The 18,020-nt window shown below is 39.0% G+C and overlaps 1 protein-coding gene across 3 annotated transcripts in view; it reads right to left on the bottom strand.

Moving 5' to 3' along the window:
* Positions 1–3,939: 3,939 nt before the first annotated feature.
* Positions 3,940–18,020, bottom strand: part of KIF2A (kinesin family member 2A) — a 50,281-nt gene continuing 36,200 nt past the window's right edge. For 2 of the 3 annotated variants that reach the window (XM_015848794.2, XM_015848793.2), the window contains exons 16-21: positions 17,334–17,444; positions 14,246–14,313; positions 11,476–11,626; positions 9,845–9,946; positions 6,092–6,227; positions 3,940–5,743 (exon numbers count right to left, since the gene is read on the bottom strand). In XM_015848794.2, the coding sequence (XP_015704280.1) occupies positions 5,658–5,743; positions 6,092–6,227; positions 9,845–9,946; positions 11,476–11,626; positions 14,246–14,313; positions 17,334–17,444 (654 nt within the window). In that variant the 3' untranslated portion in view covers positions 3,940–5,657. Of the gene's footprint in view, positions 5,744–6,091; positions 6,228–9,844; positions 9,947–11,475; positions 11,627–12,465; positions 12,580–14,245; positions 14,314–17,333; positions 17,445–18,020 lie in introns of all 3 variants that reach the window. The other variant, XM_015848792.2, reaches the window with a different exon arrangement.

The following is an 18,020-nucleotide window of genomic DNA, read 5'->3' as shown; positions in this document are numbered from 1 at the left end:
AATGAGGGAAAGACTGTCCGAAACGCTGTAGGCCTTACAGTAATAATGAAGTGATGCGCGCAGTTGGGACATGCAGCAGAGAGGAGGTGAACGAGAGAAGAGCCTGATCAGGTCACCTTGCCAGGAGTTCTATCTCCTCTCTGACCGCAAAGCCCCCCGGGGAATGGAGTTCTTCTCCAGGCAGGTACCCAGAACTGGAGCATTAACACTTTAACTCCCATTAACTCCCATTGCATTACATGATGTTATGATGTGGAATACCAGTAACCAAAAATCATAAAACCATGACATTCCACCCCTTATTCTACATCACTACATCATGCTTAATATATACAAACAAACCATAATTAACAAGGATTAAACACACACACACACACACAAACCCATATATATACATGGAATTACTGACTGCACTCCCCCAGCATCAAAATCCTTTGTGGTACACACTGAATATCCCCATTTTTCTCCATCATCCACGCAGCAGACCCAGGTCCCTGGGCAAAAACAGAAGAGGCTAAACCTATATATATATATGGAATTACTGACTGCACTCCTCCAACATCAAAATCTCTTGTGGTACACACTGAATATCCCCATTTTTCTCCATTGCCCACCAAGCGGACCCAGATCCGTGGGTGAAAACAGAAGAGACTTTCCCTTCCCAGTAGCTGGAAGGACCCAAACTGCTTTTCCCAACATGTTCTTTATATGTACTATGGGGACCCTATCTCTCTTGACAGTATGTAGGGAGCTGGCAGGACCATCATGATTGATAGATCCTTGGGTGTTGACCAACCAGGTGGCTTCTGCCAAATGCTTCTCCCAGTGCTTAAATGTTCCACCACCCATTGCTTTCAACATGGTTTTTAACAACCCATTGTATCGTTCAATTTTACCAGAAGCTGGTGCATGGTAGGGGTATTATAAGCCCACTCAATGCCATGATCTTTGGCCCAAGTATTTACAAGGGAATTTTTGAAATGAGTCCCATTATCAGACTCAATTATTTCTTGGGTGCCATGTCACGGAAACGTTTGAATTGTGTCCCATTATCAGACTCAATTATTTCTTGGGTGCCATGTCACCAGAGAACTTGTTTCTCAAGACCCAATGTTTTGTTTTGGGCTTTAGAATGAGGTGCTGCACATGTTTCTGTTCACCAAGGGTTGCCTCCACCATGGTAAGCACATAGCAAACATTGCAAGACCGTGGCAAGGTGATATAATCAACCTGCCATGCCTCCCCATATTTATACTTTTGCCATCGCCCTTCCTCCCAGAGAGGTTTCATCCTTGTTTAATTATGGCGCATGTTTTACAGTCATGAATAACCTGTGCAATAGCATCCACAGTTAAGTCCACCCCTCGATCTCTGTCCCACTTATATGTCGTGTCTCTTCCTTGATGGCCCAAGGTCTCATGGGCCCATTGGGCTAGAAATAATTCGCCTTTATTCTGCCAGTCCAAGTCTATTTGAGCCACCTCAGTTCTGGCAGCTTTATCTACCTGACGGTTGTTTTGTTGTTCTTCAGTAGCCCGACTCTTGGGCACATGAGCATCCACGTGACGCACCTTTACAACCATATATTTTATTCAGGCAGCAATGTCTTTCCACAGTTCAGTAGCCCGAATAGGTTTACCCCTTCTTTACCAGTTATTTTGCCCCCTCCACTGTAACCACCCCCATAAGGTATTTGCCACCATCCATGAGTCAGTATAAAGATAAAGCATTGGCCACCTCTCCTGTTCAGCAACAACTAAGGCCAGCTGGACAGCCTTCACCTCTGCAAATTGGCTCAATTCTCCTTTTCCTTCAGTGGCCTCTGCAACTTGTGTGGGGCTCCATACAGCAGCTTTCCATTTGTGTTGCTTCCCTACACTATGACACAATCCATTGGTGAGCAAGGCAAATTTCATTTTCTGGTAGTTCATTGTATGGTGGGGCCTCTTTAGCACGTGACATCTCTTCTGCTGGTGATGTTCTAAACTTTTTGCCTTCAGGCCAGTCCATGATCACCTCTAGGATTCCTGGACGATTGAGGTTTCCCATCTGCGCTCATTGTGCAATCAGCACAATCCTCTTGCTTCAGGTGGCATCGGTAGCAAGATGGGTGGAGGGAACCTGTCCTTTGAACATCTAGTTCAGCACTGGCAGTCGAGGTGCCAGAAGGAGCTGCATTTCAGTACCGACTACTTTGGAAGCAGCCCAAACCCCCTTCATACATGGCTAAGATCTCCTTCTCAGTTGGAGTGTAGCACTCTTCAGACCCCTTATGCACTCGACTCCAGAATCCCAGGGGTCGGCCTCGGGTCTCTCCTGAGGCTCTTTGCCACAAACTCCAAGTGGGACCTTTCTCTCCAGCAGCAGTGTAGAGGATGTTCTTTACATCCCATCCCGTCCATACTGGCCCCAGGGCCACAGCATGGGCTATTTCCTGTTTAATCTGTTCAAAAGCCGGCTGCTGCTCAGGGCCCAATGTAATATTGTTCTTCTTCTGCATCACCTGATAAAGGGGGATTACAATGAGGCTGTAGTTTGGAACGTGCATCCTCCAAAAGCCCACTATGCCCGGGAACATCTGTTGGGATGTGACAACATCCATCCTGCCACTTTATACCTAGGAACTGGATTTCCTGAGCAGGTCCTTTCACTTTGTTTCATTTAACAGTAAAGCCAGCAAGCAGAAGGATCTGGATTATTTGCTTTCCCTTCTCAAAAACTTCCTTTGCTGCGTTGCTCCACATAATGCCATAATGCACTGTAAGTGCTCACCACCCTGTTCCAGTGCAGCTTGGATCAACCTGTGGCAAATGGCTGGGTTGTGTTTCCACCCCTGGGGCAAATGATTTCAGGTGTACTGAATGTCTCTGCAGGTGAAGGCAAAAAGGCAAACTGTGGCCTACATTCTGCGGCCAAAGGAATGGAGAAGGCGGCGTTAGCAATGTCAGTGGTGGCATACTTTTGACTCCAGTTAATACTGGAGTTCTAACATGTCCAGCACAGCAGCACTCAGTGGGGGTGTGACCTCATTCAGCCCACAGCAGTCTACTGTTAGCCTCCATTCTCCACTGGCTTTAGGCACTGGCCATATGGGGCTGTTAGAAGGTGAGTGAAAATAGTTTTTCAAAGACCTAAGTACTGCCAAAAAATGCCAACATGAGTGAGGCATGACTGTGAAGCAAGGGATATTTATCTCTGCTAAGATAAGGCTTGTAGAAGTCTGGTAAAGAGACATGGTCAGTTGGATTTCTGAGTTGAACATCTGATTGTAACTCCATGCATTCCATTTGAAAATTTGCAAGTAATGTCTTGAAAAATAGAATCACAAGACATTGATTTTTTCAACAGTCTTGAAACCTGTCCTCAAATTCCTTTGTCAAAACAGAAAGCACGGCTACTTATTTTTTGCTGCTGATAGGATTACATTCAGCCAACATATAAAATGCACATTACTTGCTGTAACTTTAGTTAACATTGCACTAAACCCCAAGCCCCGGGTTCAGCCCAGACGCTGCTGACTGCGCACCACTGTTTGGTTGTTGTGGGAGATGGTGCTGCTTGGCAGGGCAGAGCTGCTGCCACAGTAGCACTGGGGAGGAGCTAGGCCACAGGTTGGACATACCTGCAGTAACCTGTACTGCCACCCGTTAACAAAAGCTACCCGCCTTATTTTTTTCCACTGTTCTTTTAACTGCGATGAATGACGCTCTTGACTAAATTCTCAAAGCACGTGTAATACATCTTTAAGGCCTACTGCAAGATGCAAGTTGTGATGCTGCTCTAGGCTCTTCTTCACATGTTACAGATTTGCACAGAAAGTTACTTTCTACAACTTAAAATCCATTCAAAATCATTGGCCTTATCAAAAGTGCATCAATCCACATGTTTAACCAAGTGCCGCCCTCCCCAAAACAGAACAGAACTTTAATAGAATTCTCATTTGTAGTTCATTTAATAGCTTAATTTATTAAACACATTATGTAAAATCTACATTTTTTTTTTTTTTTTTTTTCAGTTTTCATGTTAACACACAGGAGGAATTTTTTTTATTCTTTTAACCATGATGCGACAGGAGATTCCCATAGCCTACCTTCCTATGGGAGATACAAACATTAAACACTACAAGAATTCCTGGCTCATTTAACTCTCTCTTTATTGCGTTCCCTTTATTACCCTCTAGGCCTTATATAAGCAAACAGGCTTGTATTCCAAGAGTAATATTTCAGCAGTTCCCAGTCTGCTGATAGAAACTCCAGGAAACAGGGAGAACTCCTAGAGAGGTCTACAACTCTTCCTTTGATGACAAGTTCTTACATGAAAGGTCAATCTCTTTTGGATACACAAAAGTAACTTGAGTGCCACCACCTAAGAAGTGCTGATATACATGGCGCCATTTGTCAGAATTTAGTTACTCGCGGAATTCCTGCTAACACTAGGTAGAGGTATTGTGCAAATCCTTAAATGATGCAATTTCACACCACTTTTCAGCTGCTGGCACTGCAAAGGGAAAAATAGGTATTAGCTACTATTTTTAAAGCAACAGAGCTACTCAAACTACCTGCAAACTACAGTTAATGTACATGTAAGTCTGTCATGCATCAAAAGCCAATTTAACAGTATGTGAAAGGCCAGTATATTTAGCTAGATCCCCAAAAAGTATTTATTTAGCTAGATCCCCAAACTTTGACAGTTATCCTAGCCATACACAGAGGTCAGATTGTACCTTTATTCTGACAGCATTATCACACCATACCACATGCTGCATATCTGCATTATCCTAAGATACAACTCTCCTCAGAACTTAGACATTACCCTTTATTATACATCAACTAGTTTATTGTTTTGTTTTTTTCTTTTTTCTTTTTTAACTGAGAAAAGCGTTATATAACGATTCTTTATGATTCTCAAATAAATCTAGAATCCATATTTTTACAAGGAGGATGGAATGTCCAGCTGTTTGTCCACTCTAACAGCTCTTGCAGTTCCTGTTCAAATGATATGGCACATTCTGTGAAATGAATGAACTACTCACCAAAAAAAAGTTTCAAAAGACATTAAAAATGTACATACGCTGAAAGTAATTTATACTGACAAAATTAGGAATGTTGCTTAAGGCTGTGCTTCAGAAGGAGGATATTCAGGGTTAAGTAGCCTTCATCAAGGCACAGAACAGGAAGTGGTAAGCACAGCTATCTGTAGAAGAGAAGTTACGTACAACCACTAGTGAGGTGAGCATGCAAGCAAACACAATTAAAACTGCACAGCTGATCTCTGTAACAAAACTGAACATAGTTATATGGAAATACTGTGATTCTTTAATAGCCACAGTTTTACTTCATTGTTAAAAACATGGCAAGTATTTCAAAACATAAAATTCACAATTTGAATAAATGAAATATTTTAAACAAAGTGCTTCACAGATCTAAACCCTGCATGGTTGTGCTGTCTGGTCTAGAAGCATTTTGTAGACATCATAGGAGCATTTCACACAAAATCGAAAATGTCACTCAGGCGAATAAGAAACAGGACATTTCCACAAACATTTCTAATGTTTTTACACTTTCAAGTAGTTGAGTTCTTAGGGCCACTGGGTTTTGTAACAAATGTGTGCTACAGCAGTATGGGTTCATGGATTCCTTTAGCAGCAAAGGCCCCTTTCAAACGGCACGCGGTCTTTTTGGGTTGATCTGTTTACTGGCCTGTTCCTCCTCTTGGAGAGCTGCTCGGAAAGATTTCACTTTGTCTATAATGAAAAAGAAAGAACGAGGTCCAATATGTCTTTGCCCAACACAGATCCTGAAACTATTTTTTTTTTTTTTTTTAAACATTTCCTTTGCATTTTCTTATTCTTCCCTTAAACATTTTGGAATAAAGGAAAAGGAAATGAAGTTGCAGAAACAAGTTGCTGGAGGCGCAGCAGAGATTTGTCTTTCAAACTAGAATGAATGGAATATAGATGTGAACTTTTTCCTAAGCAGCAGAACAATCATTTCTTCTACACTACATGACAGTGCAAGAGGAAAAATCTCCCAAAATAAAAGCCCACACTACACATTGCTAATAAACGCGAAAGTGATTAAAAGCATTCTACCTCTAAGTTCAGTCAGAACATCAATCTTTTGATCCAGAATTGCTTCAAGTTGGGTAGCATAAGAATCCACGTCATAGTCTACTTCTTCTGTCATCTCAAGAAGTGATTTTTCATCTTCCAGCCATCTAATAGATTCCTAGGTAACAGTTATAAAAAAAATCCACCAAGATAACAAAACAAACAAAAAAAATTAGCAAGGGTACAGACTGTAAGACAAAGAGACTACTTACTACATATACTCAAGATGACTGTATTTCCTACCTCTTAATTATCTCACTCTGAAAGTTTTAAAAAGAATCCATATTTTCAGTTCAGAAAAACTATGTATGTGCTCCAATGGCTATATCATCAGCCATGTTACATGGTTCTACATTCAGGCTTTAGTTTTAATTATGGGCTATTTGCCACTGTCTATAGTAACAGCATTGTTAGAATCACAGAATCCTTAGAAATGGAAGAGACCATTAGAGGTCTCCCCTGCAATTAACAATGCCATGCACACATTTCACATTCCCTTGTTCTATCACCACAGACTCCTCTAAAGAGTCTTGTCCCCTCCTTTCCTGTAGCTCCCTTTTAGATACTGAAAGGCTGCTATCAGGCCAGCTCAGAGCCTTCTCTTCTCCAGCCTGAACAACCCCAGCTTTCTCAGTCTCTCCTCGTAGGAGAGATGTTCCATCCCTTGGATCATTTTTGTGGTATTGCTCTGGATGCGCTCCAACAGGTCCATGTCTCTCCTGACCTGAGGACTCCACATGTGGACGCAGTACTCCAGGTGAGGCCTCACCAGCGCAGAGGGGCAGGATCACCTCCCTCATCCTGCTGGCCACACTTCTTTTGATGCAGCAGAGTATAAGGTTGGCTTTCTGAGCTGTGAGGGCACATTGCTGGAGCCATGTACAGCTTGCCATCTACCAGTGCCCCAAGGTCTTTTCAGGCAGGGCTTCACTCAAACACTCCACCCCCCAGCTGGTATCAGTAGTGAGGGTTGCCTCAATCCAGGTGCAAGATCTTGCACTTGGCTTTGTTGAGCTTCATAATGTTCACCACGTTGAAGCTCAGATAGATGACATCAGTGGTTCGTCCCTTGTCTACTGATGCAATGATAATCATCATAAACAGTCACTAGGTTGGTCAAGCAGGACTTGCCCTTGGTGAAGCCATGCTAGTTCTCCTGTATCACCTCCCTGCCTTCCATGTGCCTTAGCATAGCTTCCAGTAGGATCCACTTCATCATGCACAAATGTGAGACTGACAGGTTGGTAGTTCCTGGGGTCATCCTTTTTACCCTTCTTAAAAATGGGTGTGATGTTGCCTTTTTTCTAGTCACCAGGGACTTCACCTGATTGCCACAACTTTTCAAATATCATCAAGAGTGGCTTGGTGACTACATCAGCTAATTCCCTCAGGACTCTGGGATGCATCCATAGACTTGTGGATATTCAGGTTCCTCAGGTGGTCACAAACCTGATCTTCACTTACAGTGGAGGGATGCTGCTTCCCCAATCCCCTCCTACCAAACCAAACATTTGAGGGCTGCACGATGAGCAGTTATCAGAGAAGACTGAGGTAAAAAAGTTAATAGCCTCCTTTTGCCTGCTGTTACTAGCTTGCCAACATCATTTCCCTAGTCCCTCCTGGACTTTCACTGCTACAGTCAAGGAGCTGAGACAATTATATACATACCCAAAACCAAATTTCACTGAAGATGTAAAAAAGAGCTATTTCAAGCTCTATGTTGCATACGGTAACTCCTCACGCAGGTATGAGTACTGAAAATGTAATTCACCTTTGCATTCCAATAAAAAAGTCGCTTAAAAAGTCTTGAAGCAAAGACTGCAACCAGGAGCTTGAGGCTTACAGAACCATGCAAACATATCTCATTAAAAATGCTTTGATTTAAAAAGAGAAAGCAACTGACAGTTCTAGGTAAGCTGGGACTAAAATACTAAAATTAAGTATTTCCCTCTGTGCACAGGAAGTAAAGTAATATCAAAAGCATAGCCTAAACACCATGTATGTATTAAGGAAAAATGGAGCTCATGCTGGGATAGAATTAATTTCACCTAATATAAATGTATATATATATATCCAAGAATCTAAGAACAACTGACACATCTAGAGCACAATTCATTCTATTGAGTACTGTTTTTTTGTGTTGTTGTTCTTTTAATCAGGATAGAGTATTTTGTATCCCAGAATCATCAGTTTCCCAGAGACAGCTGATAATAGAAGACCTCTTCTTGGTACAACCCAGAGATTTCATATTGGTGCAGTACACTTCCACCCATGCCATAAACCATCTAGCGAGGCCGTAAACATGACAGCTAAGGCCTGAACACATTTCCTTTTAGAGACTGCTGTGATTAGAAGTAATCTCCAACAAAAGGACAGATGGACACACACAGGCAGTAAAGTCTTAAATTAAAGCATCTCGTCTCCCCAAGCATTAGGACAAAGCAAGTTTCAAGCATTAGGGTACAGCTATGGCATATGGAGTACAACTTCCACACTTCAGAATGTTCTACTTCAGCATTTCAAAACTAAACATATGAAATATGTTATTTACCATCCTAACGTATTAAATGCACACACATCAATGTTCCATTAAGTCTGATGCCTGCATTGAGGAGGTGTGTGTTTCCTACAGGTTTATTGTCCTGCTATTCTCCTGCAGTAGACACACCAAATGTACAGCCTGAATTAAGATTCTTAGGTTAAGAACAGAAGGAACTTGCATTTCTTGATGAAAAACAGCAACTCATACTTACTATTAATTTTTTGACTGAAAAAGGATTTATGATTTATCACTGCACTGGAGTATTCCTTCCTAAGACCCTGACTATTTGCAAGTGAAAATGTTTATGTATTTGTAAACAGGAAGCAAACAGACAGTTATAAAAGTGCTGGTCTCTTCTGGATCTCAGTACCTTAGAGGGAGCTACCAACAGAAGGATACTTGGAGGGAGTGTTCTACGAGGGCTGCTCCAAAAGAAACACCTACTATTTCATCATGTTGACCCATGATGTCAGAGATGGATGGAATGACAGAGTCAGTGGTACGACAGTTAAGGATGAACTCATGGCAGCATGAGGGGCAGTCTGGTAAAATGACATCATCAGAGCATCATAAAATATCTTACACTGGAGGAGACCTTAAGAATCATCCAATTCCAACCCCAATTACCATGGGCAGGATTGAAGTGCGGATACAGCATGAGTATGTGCTGCTGAATTCCCCTGAATATGGAAAAAATGGCACTCAGTGGTATTCACTGATGCTTGCTGAATGTTGCTGGAGATGAGCACTGGTGACAGCAATGTTTCAAAGCCATGTTCTAGGTAGCCATGCAGATGCCAAATGCAGACAAGCACAACATGCAGGCTCTTGCTCATTGCTGGCAAAAATATGTAGTTAATGGTGGCAACTATGTTGAAAAACAGTGTTATATAGTCTACTTGGGAATGTGTCTGAGAAGCAAATTTTGATACATTTCCTGGGATGAAAGGAAAGTGTATGTTTCTGTCATCCCAGAAATGTATTAACATTTTGCTTCTCAGACACATTCCTAAGTAGACTGTCCTACCTGCTCACTACAATGCACTTCATGTAATAAAAAAAGTACAAGTCTCTGGCAGCAGAGTAATGACTAGATTAGACTATATCTCGCATTATATATGGGATATGCTCTTTGACTAGTAAAACCCAAATTCTTAGATTACAATAAAATGAAACAGAGCTCTGTGCTTTACCTGAAAAACAGTCCTGTGGTCTTCTACTACTTGCTCTTCCATTTCCACCATTTGTGACACAGCTTCATGAAAAGTAAACAGCTGTGGAGAAACCTCCTCTTCCTAAAAACAATCAAAATTGTTAGCCTGGAAAGAAATGTGGCTACAGAAAATACACGGAATGTGTTCCAAAACATCAAGCAAAATGAAAAGAAATATGCAAAAAGCAGAGCTTGTCAAAGATAGAATTTTATACTTTTGACTAGAAATTCTCTAAAAATGAGGAGAGAGAGTAATAAAAAACAAAATGTCACCTGATTTAAATTCAATTCATATTCATTAAACATTTCCAGTCTCTTATCTTTGTGAATACTGGAAAACTCATTAGAAAAACAAGTTAAAATAGTGGGGAAAATGGTAATATATAGTTTCAATTCATTAGGTTTCAATACCTAATGAAAACCACATTTTCTATCAAGGCCTTTGCTGTGGATACAACAATAGACAAAGAATAATCAAAAAAAAAAAAAAAGAAAGAAAGAAATGAAGAAAGAAAAAAAAAGAGAGAACAAATTCAATACATTTCAGGTAACTGGGATTAAGTTCATTTTTAGGGAGAAATAAAGAAAGAAACATAAAGAGAAAAATTTATATAGTATGTAGCAGTTAATACTAGAAGAATGCAGAGCACAGATTTATAAAGTAGGGCAGACAGGACTTCTGCAGACAATAGTAGTTAACAATCAAAGTGCTAGGTAGGTTGCAATTAATTTTTTATCATGACAGTATGGTTTCCTATACCACAACTTTGAAGTATTTATATAAATACGTTACAAAGCTTAACTGAATTCCACGTGAACAATGAAAAAGTATGATATGAAATAATATCTGTCAGCTCACTGGTAGAGTTCAGAAATCACTGAGCATGTTCTAGAGACAGTTAATAAAATGAGAGAAATATGCCAAAAACTGCAGACCAAGTGTCCGAGAAACACTGATTTTTCTATCATTCAGCAGTATTTTTACAGATTGAGTTTTAATCTCTATTGAACATTTAAAGAACCCAGACAAGAGCTGAAAATCATTAGTGAGGGAAAAACATCCTTCAGAAGACAGCTCCCTGCTCACTCAGCCCAGGAAAACGTTTTGGGACAGTGGTACAGCTTTCCCACTAACTGGGCACTGGGGTTTCTCATCATGAAAATCAAGTTCTTTAGGATAGGAATGATGATTCCTACATGCAAAGAAATGTATACTAACTTAAAATGGGTGCTGCGTGCCTGAAAAATAATGCTTAAAACCACAAGTGTTTTAAATACGTTTCCCAGGATACATTTAACTGCCAAATATGAGATGAAGCCATACTGGAAAAAATGCACACTAAATAACTGTCAGAACCTAGAGCAGGCACTGCTAAGACATTCAAAGTTCTAACAATTAAGGAAGGTAAAGAAAAGTAAAGCATTTTCTCTTCACTTCCAGAAAACTTTTATTTTTAAATTCTGTATGGGAATGAACTATAAAGCGAGAAGATGAAGATGTATGCTATAGTTACTCAATTGCTAACAGGCTACAAATACATATTTACCCTGGATTTGTATTTAGATTGTATTTATATCTTCTCTTTACACGTCATGCTATAAACCACTTACATTTTGTTCACAGAGCAGTTTAAGATCATCTCTCTGAGGAGAGCTCCCCACACCCCACTGGGTGTCCAAGTCATCAATCTGACTTGGAGCATGGTGTATAATGGGACGGATATCCCCTGCAGCATTTGGATCAATGGTTAGCTCTTTCACCCTACAATCAGAAAATATTTCATTTTCAAATTACTAACTTAATATGCAAAGTAGACATAACCACTAAAAATAAAGCTCTATAGGTTTATGTGTAATTAATTCATTTAATATGGATGATGATGTCACCTTCACAAATTTAATGTGCCATAAATGTATTACCACCAAAAAAAAAAAAAAAAAAAGATCATTCAATTTCAGGCACATCTAGATTGAAGTTCCTCTTTTATCAAAAGTCATTTTTTCAGTGAAATATTACTCTTCATCAAAATGCTAAGAGGGCACAAATCTTCAAACTGTCAACACCAAGACCTTAACAATAAATAACATATAGAAAAGTTCATTCAACACTCAAAGCCTGACATATTTCTTTTCCTGTACATATAAATGTGCTTTAAAGAAATTAATCTTTCAGCACCCACAAGCTATTATAAGTAAATCCACCAAAATTCTGAAGAAAACAATTTGAAACCAAATATCCCAGAGAATGAATATATGCTCTGATTAGAATCACTTCGAAAATATATTAATTATTCTATAAAAAGACATTTCTAGCTTTGGTCCACTAAATATGCAAAGGTGACATCACCATTTTATTATTATTTTTTAAACGTATGAAGGAAAATAGCAAGCCTGGGTAAAAAGGGTGGATGTCTAAGGAGAATGAACAGAATACTGGGAAGATGATTGCAGATCATGCAGAACCATCACCTGCCAAACAAAATAAAAATGAAAAGTATATGCAACTCAAGGCAAGGGGACTAATGAAAAGTTGGTCTGTAAAATTACATAGCCAAAACGAAAACTTAAAAATAAAGATTCCATGTATAGAATGAAGTAGACCTGGAGATTGAAGGAGAAAAGTCGTCATACTCATAGGAAGGAGAGAGATCAGAGCGACTGCCACTACCCTGTGAGAAGGGAATGTCCGAAGGACTAATTCCAAATTCCTTTACTCTGCAGCAGCAAAATACAGCAGCAAATTAAGAGAAAATGTTCTTGTAAACACAGTTAAAATAACAACTTTGTTTAAATATTCTTTTTTAATAGCTTAACTACACAAAAAGCAAGATTTAAATTAAAACACTTCTGCTAATCTGTAGGAGCCTACAAATGCAGTGTTTTCAAAAGAGTAATGCTGGATTTCAGTCTGTGCTGTTAATAAAATCTGCTCTACACTCAAGATTCTATCAAATTGCTCCATTTAAAGTAAAGTATCAAACCAGCTACAACACTTTCCGTCCTGCTCACTGTTTTACACTGCACACTCAGTGGCATTCAGCACTTACAAATTACTTGCATTATGAAAATGATATATTGCTAGAATAAAAAAAAGCTTAAAAAGAACAGAAAACATGAGGCAAATTTACAGTGGTAAACATTTACCCTCTATCAACATATAAATGTGACACCAAGAGGAAGAAAAAGTTTCACTGCAATTACTGCATATAGAAGAAATTGGTGTCTAAGTGTTTTCATAGTGACTTTTTTTTTCTCCTCTGGTATCAGTTCAACAATGCATATGTTATATGGGTCAGGAAAATCCAATGAGTCTTGATGAACATGAAATTCTCCCCTTTACATTACTGCAAGAGACTTCACAAGGAATGAAATCAAACAGACAGATTCTCTACTAATTCCCTTGCTCTGGGGACTAATTCAGATTAAAAGAGGAGTCAGTGGTAAGCTTCTCCAGCACTCTTTTTGCTCACTGGTGGCCAGCCAGGGTTGCACAAGAAGATGCAGTCATTGTTCTGTTCTTATCTTCCCATTCAGGCAAGAAAAGCTAATTCCTGGCCACTAGGTGGCAGCCTATTCTGGAAAAATGAATAGGATTTCTAATAGCCCATTTGTAGCTCGCCTCCTTTGTTCTTTGCAATCTCTGGGTCTTGCTGGAAAACCATAGTAGAACCAAATGCAGCACACACAAGATAGAAGTAAATAAAGAGAACAGCAGCTGGGAAAGGCTCCTTCTAAAATTACTGAAGAGAAACTAATGTTTTCATAGAGCTGTAGCAGCAGCAAATCCAGAGGTGCTGAGAGTCTCTGGAGGTGATAATTACTCTACAATGATGGTATAATCACTGTTGGATTAACCAGCTCCTTCTCTATGTATCTCAGATATTTGCCTACAGTTCAGAAGTACAAAATAATGATGAGCAAAAGTGGAATTTCTAAACGAATAATCTAGCTGTCAGATACATCAAATAGGCTGGTAACACCTCAAAATTTCAAGGGGATGAAAAAACACAGCATAGAAACATATCCTTGCCAGCACTCCCGAGAATCATTATGAATAACAAGTACACAGCAACCCCCTAAAGCAAGAGGAGATGTCTTCATAAAAGGGGCAACAACTGCAGCATCCTCTACACTCCTTGCATTCCATGCTATACTTATCTCTGGAAAACTGCTTAAATGCAGTTTCTACTCATTCTTCTGTTATGGCTAAAAAAAAAGTGACTAAATTATTTTGTTTTTAATCTTATTATAAAATGTAAACACTCCAAAATATTCAAGGAGCTAAAACAATTCTACATCATGGAATGACAGTATTCCAAACTTCAGTATTGAAAAGCCATATGTATATACATATATCTGCAAGAATTAACATCTTCCATACCTATTTGCGTATCTCAAAGTATTCAGAGTGTTTTCACATGATGCCATCCCTGGAGAAATCGTAGCAATCTGCAGAAAACGTGTAAAATGTTAATAGGTTCCTTCTGTACGGATGAAACTGTAGATGAAGGTAAATAAACTTTTCCCCTTAAATCCCCAGTTTCATGCAAGTTCCTCTACAAGAACAAACATCTATTGTGTAATGTTGCCTTAATACAATGACATCACAAGAACAGATACATAAAGTTAAGCCATCAGGTCAGTTTTTGTATAACCTGGCACATCGAGAATCCATGTAAACTTCAACGTTCCTCATCTGGCAGCCTCTACATAACTTGTAAATGCAAAACCTTAACTGAAAATGTAAAACTTCTCAAAAAAAGAAATATACCGTTCAGTAAAAAATAAGTCTATTGTATCCTCCATACCATTACCATTTTTGTTTTTGTTGCTTTGTTTGTTGTCGGGTTCTTTCTTCTTTTTTTTCCCTTAAAGTATCTGTTTTCAAAGACTGTTCTCCATTCAAACACACTGCATACTGATTTGGGAGATGTTTTTGCTATTGTCCACAACAGTACTTAAACACAAGTTTAGTATCTTTAAGTATCTTCCTTAGGCATTTTCTTTTTCTGAACTGAAAATGATCTGTAGATAATACTTCATATCTAACCTACCACATATATCTAGAACCCCTATGATTTTCCTTTTCTGGTTAAATAAAATACCTAGAATCTCTCACCTTCTTTTCAGCACTCAGCAAATACAACAATCAGACAACAGTGGCATTACTATTTGTACTAGCTTTTCTCAGCACTCTGATTTTTTCATTTCTGCTCCTTTCAGGACAGCCATAAAGGCACTAACCACAACAAACACCTCTATGATCCTACACGCTAATTTTTTTGCTGGCAGAAGCAAGTTGTGAGACCAAAACTGGTGAAGAATAGATAATCCTGGTTTTCTGTTTTATCCTGCTGTTGACATTACTGTGCAAATAATTCCTGAGAGAAATTTCTCCTACTGGGGAGAAAGGAAAGTTGTGCAGTGGAAAGAAGTTAGAAAGTCTGAAGAGCTAATACATACACTAAGTCTAAGTCTCTAATGCTGATAAACACAGTAAAGCATCATAGGTACTAATTAACAAAAAACTCTAAACTCCTAAAACCCTTCCAAGACCATTTTATGAGAAAGGTGCAAGCATCACTTCCATCAGTTTAATGTTCAAGGTACTCCACACATGGCAACTACTGCAATGCCAAGAAACTGCTCAAACTCTTCAAGCACATAATGAACAGCTGCTATAGGCAAGTGAGACTGCAAGTGCTGATACAACTTTCAGGGCTTAAGACTCAGTCTGCTGAACAGAAACGTTCACTAAATCACATGTTCTTATGCCCCAACAAACCTAATCTAGGAAGGACAGGATGGTTCTGACCCCTCCACCACTTATTTCTTCATTCATAAATTCAGCCAAGAAGGATGGAATCTATATATAGACAGAAATATCTTTAAGATGAGGAAAAACAGTTCTTCCCACCTTCAGTCTACAATGCTTATAAGCCATCAAAGAGGAATCAACATCCCTTGTGGGATGCTGAAGTACCCAAGTTCCTGCTCCCAACCTGGAGGACTGTGGGGCCTGAATCTTCAGCAATGACCACAGCACATCCAGGATGCAGAACTGGCTAAAAGGACTATTCTGTTTAGTTACCTTGTGACAATAATACAATATCCAAGGTGTAACTGCAGTAATTAATAATATTCAAGACAGAATACTTATGGTGACTTCACGTTTCTGATAGTTTCAGATACAATTGTAGTTGTATGAATGATAAAAATAATTCACTCACATTTCCACACACTTTCATGGGGGAGTCTTTAATGCAGAACGTATTGAACATAAAATAAAGGAATATGATCTGTATCAAGTATATCAGGTATGTAAAGCACTTAGATCCTGGATTATTCTTTATGGTTATTGATTGTTGTGTATTTAAACAGGAAAAAAAAAAAAAAAAGAGTTGTGGCACCTTTAACAAAAGAAGAGTAAATAAAGAGGCTACAGCAAAAAGAAAACACCTTGTAAGCACTTCTAGGACTGTTAAGGGTGTTGGTGAGCACTTCATGAAATACCCGCAACTGTTAATCCTTCTTTGTACAGAAAATTGTTCCCAACACTCCTAACTTTCCAAATCTTCTTTGGTACTGTAGATACATTAGCTAGCAGTGCATTGTTTTGCTTTTGCTTTCTGATTCTGAATAGGATTTGTGAAGTCACGTCTCATAGCAAAGAAAATAAACCCATATTTTCATTAGAAAACTGAAGGAGAGTAAAAGATAAATAAAAAATGCTATTTTATCACCATTTTCAGGCCATACCAAAAAAACTAAAGAGAAGACAAGGCTTCATTAACAGTATGGTTTTCATGCAACGGTGTGCAGACGTCTGTGGCCTACAGAGTGATTCCAAAGAATCTGAAAAGTGGCCATCACAAACAAGCCTAATAGCCACTATTTGTTGCAGAGAACTTGCATTTCCATCGGGGTGGAATGTTACAGAGGCACAAATAAGACCACGGATGCCTTCATCTCTCCTTGGCACTCCCTGACAGAATTCTGTTTTTAAGTCCAAGGCAAATATACACACAGTACATAACTACTCATCCCATATAGCTCATCCCCACCTCCTACAGCCTAAAGCATACTTTCATGCCTGTGATACCAACTCTAAATTTACTTTCATCATTTAAAGACTGTAACTCATCAGATTACTTCCAGCTTACATCACTTTTTCAACAGTCTGATTCTACAGACAATACTCTTAAACAATTAAGACATTATTACATAAAAACACCACCACCAATCTGGGTCCCTCGCTAGAAAAGTAGAACAGGCAATAAGAGGGGGGAACAAGTTACCTCTGCTGAAAGAGTCCCTCTATATATAATAGTTCATTTTCTTGATTTCTTAGGCTTATAAGCTTAAATGCAAAAGATTACCAGCAGCAAACAACCAGTTCTAAACACAATATCCTGTACTACTAGCATTTCCCTATGCAATTGTTAATACATACAGTTAACCAAACTTACCATACAGGTACGTGAGTTTTCTCCAATGAATGAATCTCTTAGCACCTGAGTAAGTTTACTTGCTCTGAATGGCGTATGAGGTTTATTTCGGCCTAAGGCTCTAATGCACTCCTGAAAAAACAAAGAGGTTTCAACATATTTAACCGGTGCTAAGAAAAACACATAATAAAAATGCAATTCAAAAAATATCAGATAATACATGTCATAGTAATTTGCCATTCTCTAAGATATCATTAAAGTTTACCATTTAAGTTTTGATTCAAGGATTGTTAGAATTTTTACCCCCCTGCAAGTTCAGTAGAGAGGCAGAAACCTAAAACAAACCTAGGAACCTAAAGAATTTCATGAATATCATCCAAAACTTCTACATATACTCTATCCAACAACAACAATTTCAGTCTTGCTGTTAAGCCTCAAGGCTAACAACCATATCTGACTACCGGCTATAAAAGCCTGAATGACCTAGAGCCTCCACCAGCAGAAGTCTGGATGGTGATGCCTTAACTTTTCTCAATTAAAAGCGATAGCCATGATTCTGACTCTGCTGTTGACTTTCTTTACAGGTCAGATGAAAACAGCACGACACAATATGAAATCTTCCAAAGGCCACATGCATAGTAACTTCATACTAAGCTAGTCAAACTTGGAAGGTACGTCAAAACATATATCATTTTCTGCTTTAAAATA

The sequence above is a fragment of the Coturnix japonica genome, chromosome Z (genome assembly GCF_001577835.2).
Source record: "Coturnix japonica isolate 7356 chromosome Z, Coturnix japonica 2.1, whole genome shotgun sequence".
Classification (NCBI taxonomy): domain Eukaryota; kingdom Metazoa; phylum Chordata; class Aves; order Galliformes; family Phasianidae; genus Coturnix; species Coturnix japonica.
Note: the sequence above shows the minus strand (reverse complement) of the source record. Positions and strands in the feature narration are given on the sequence as shown.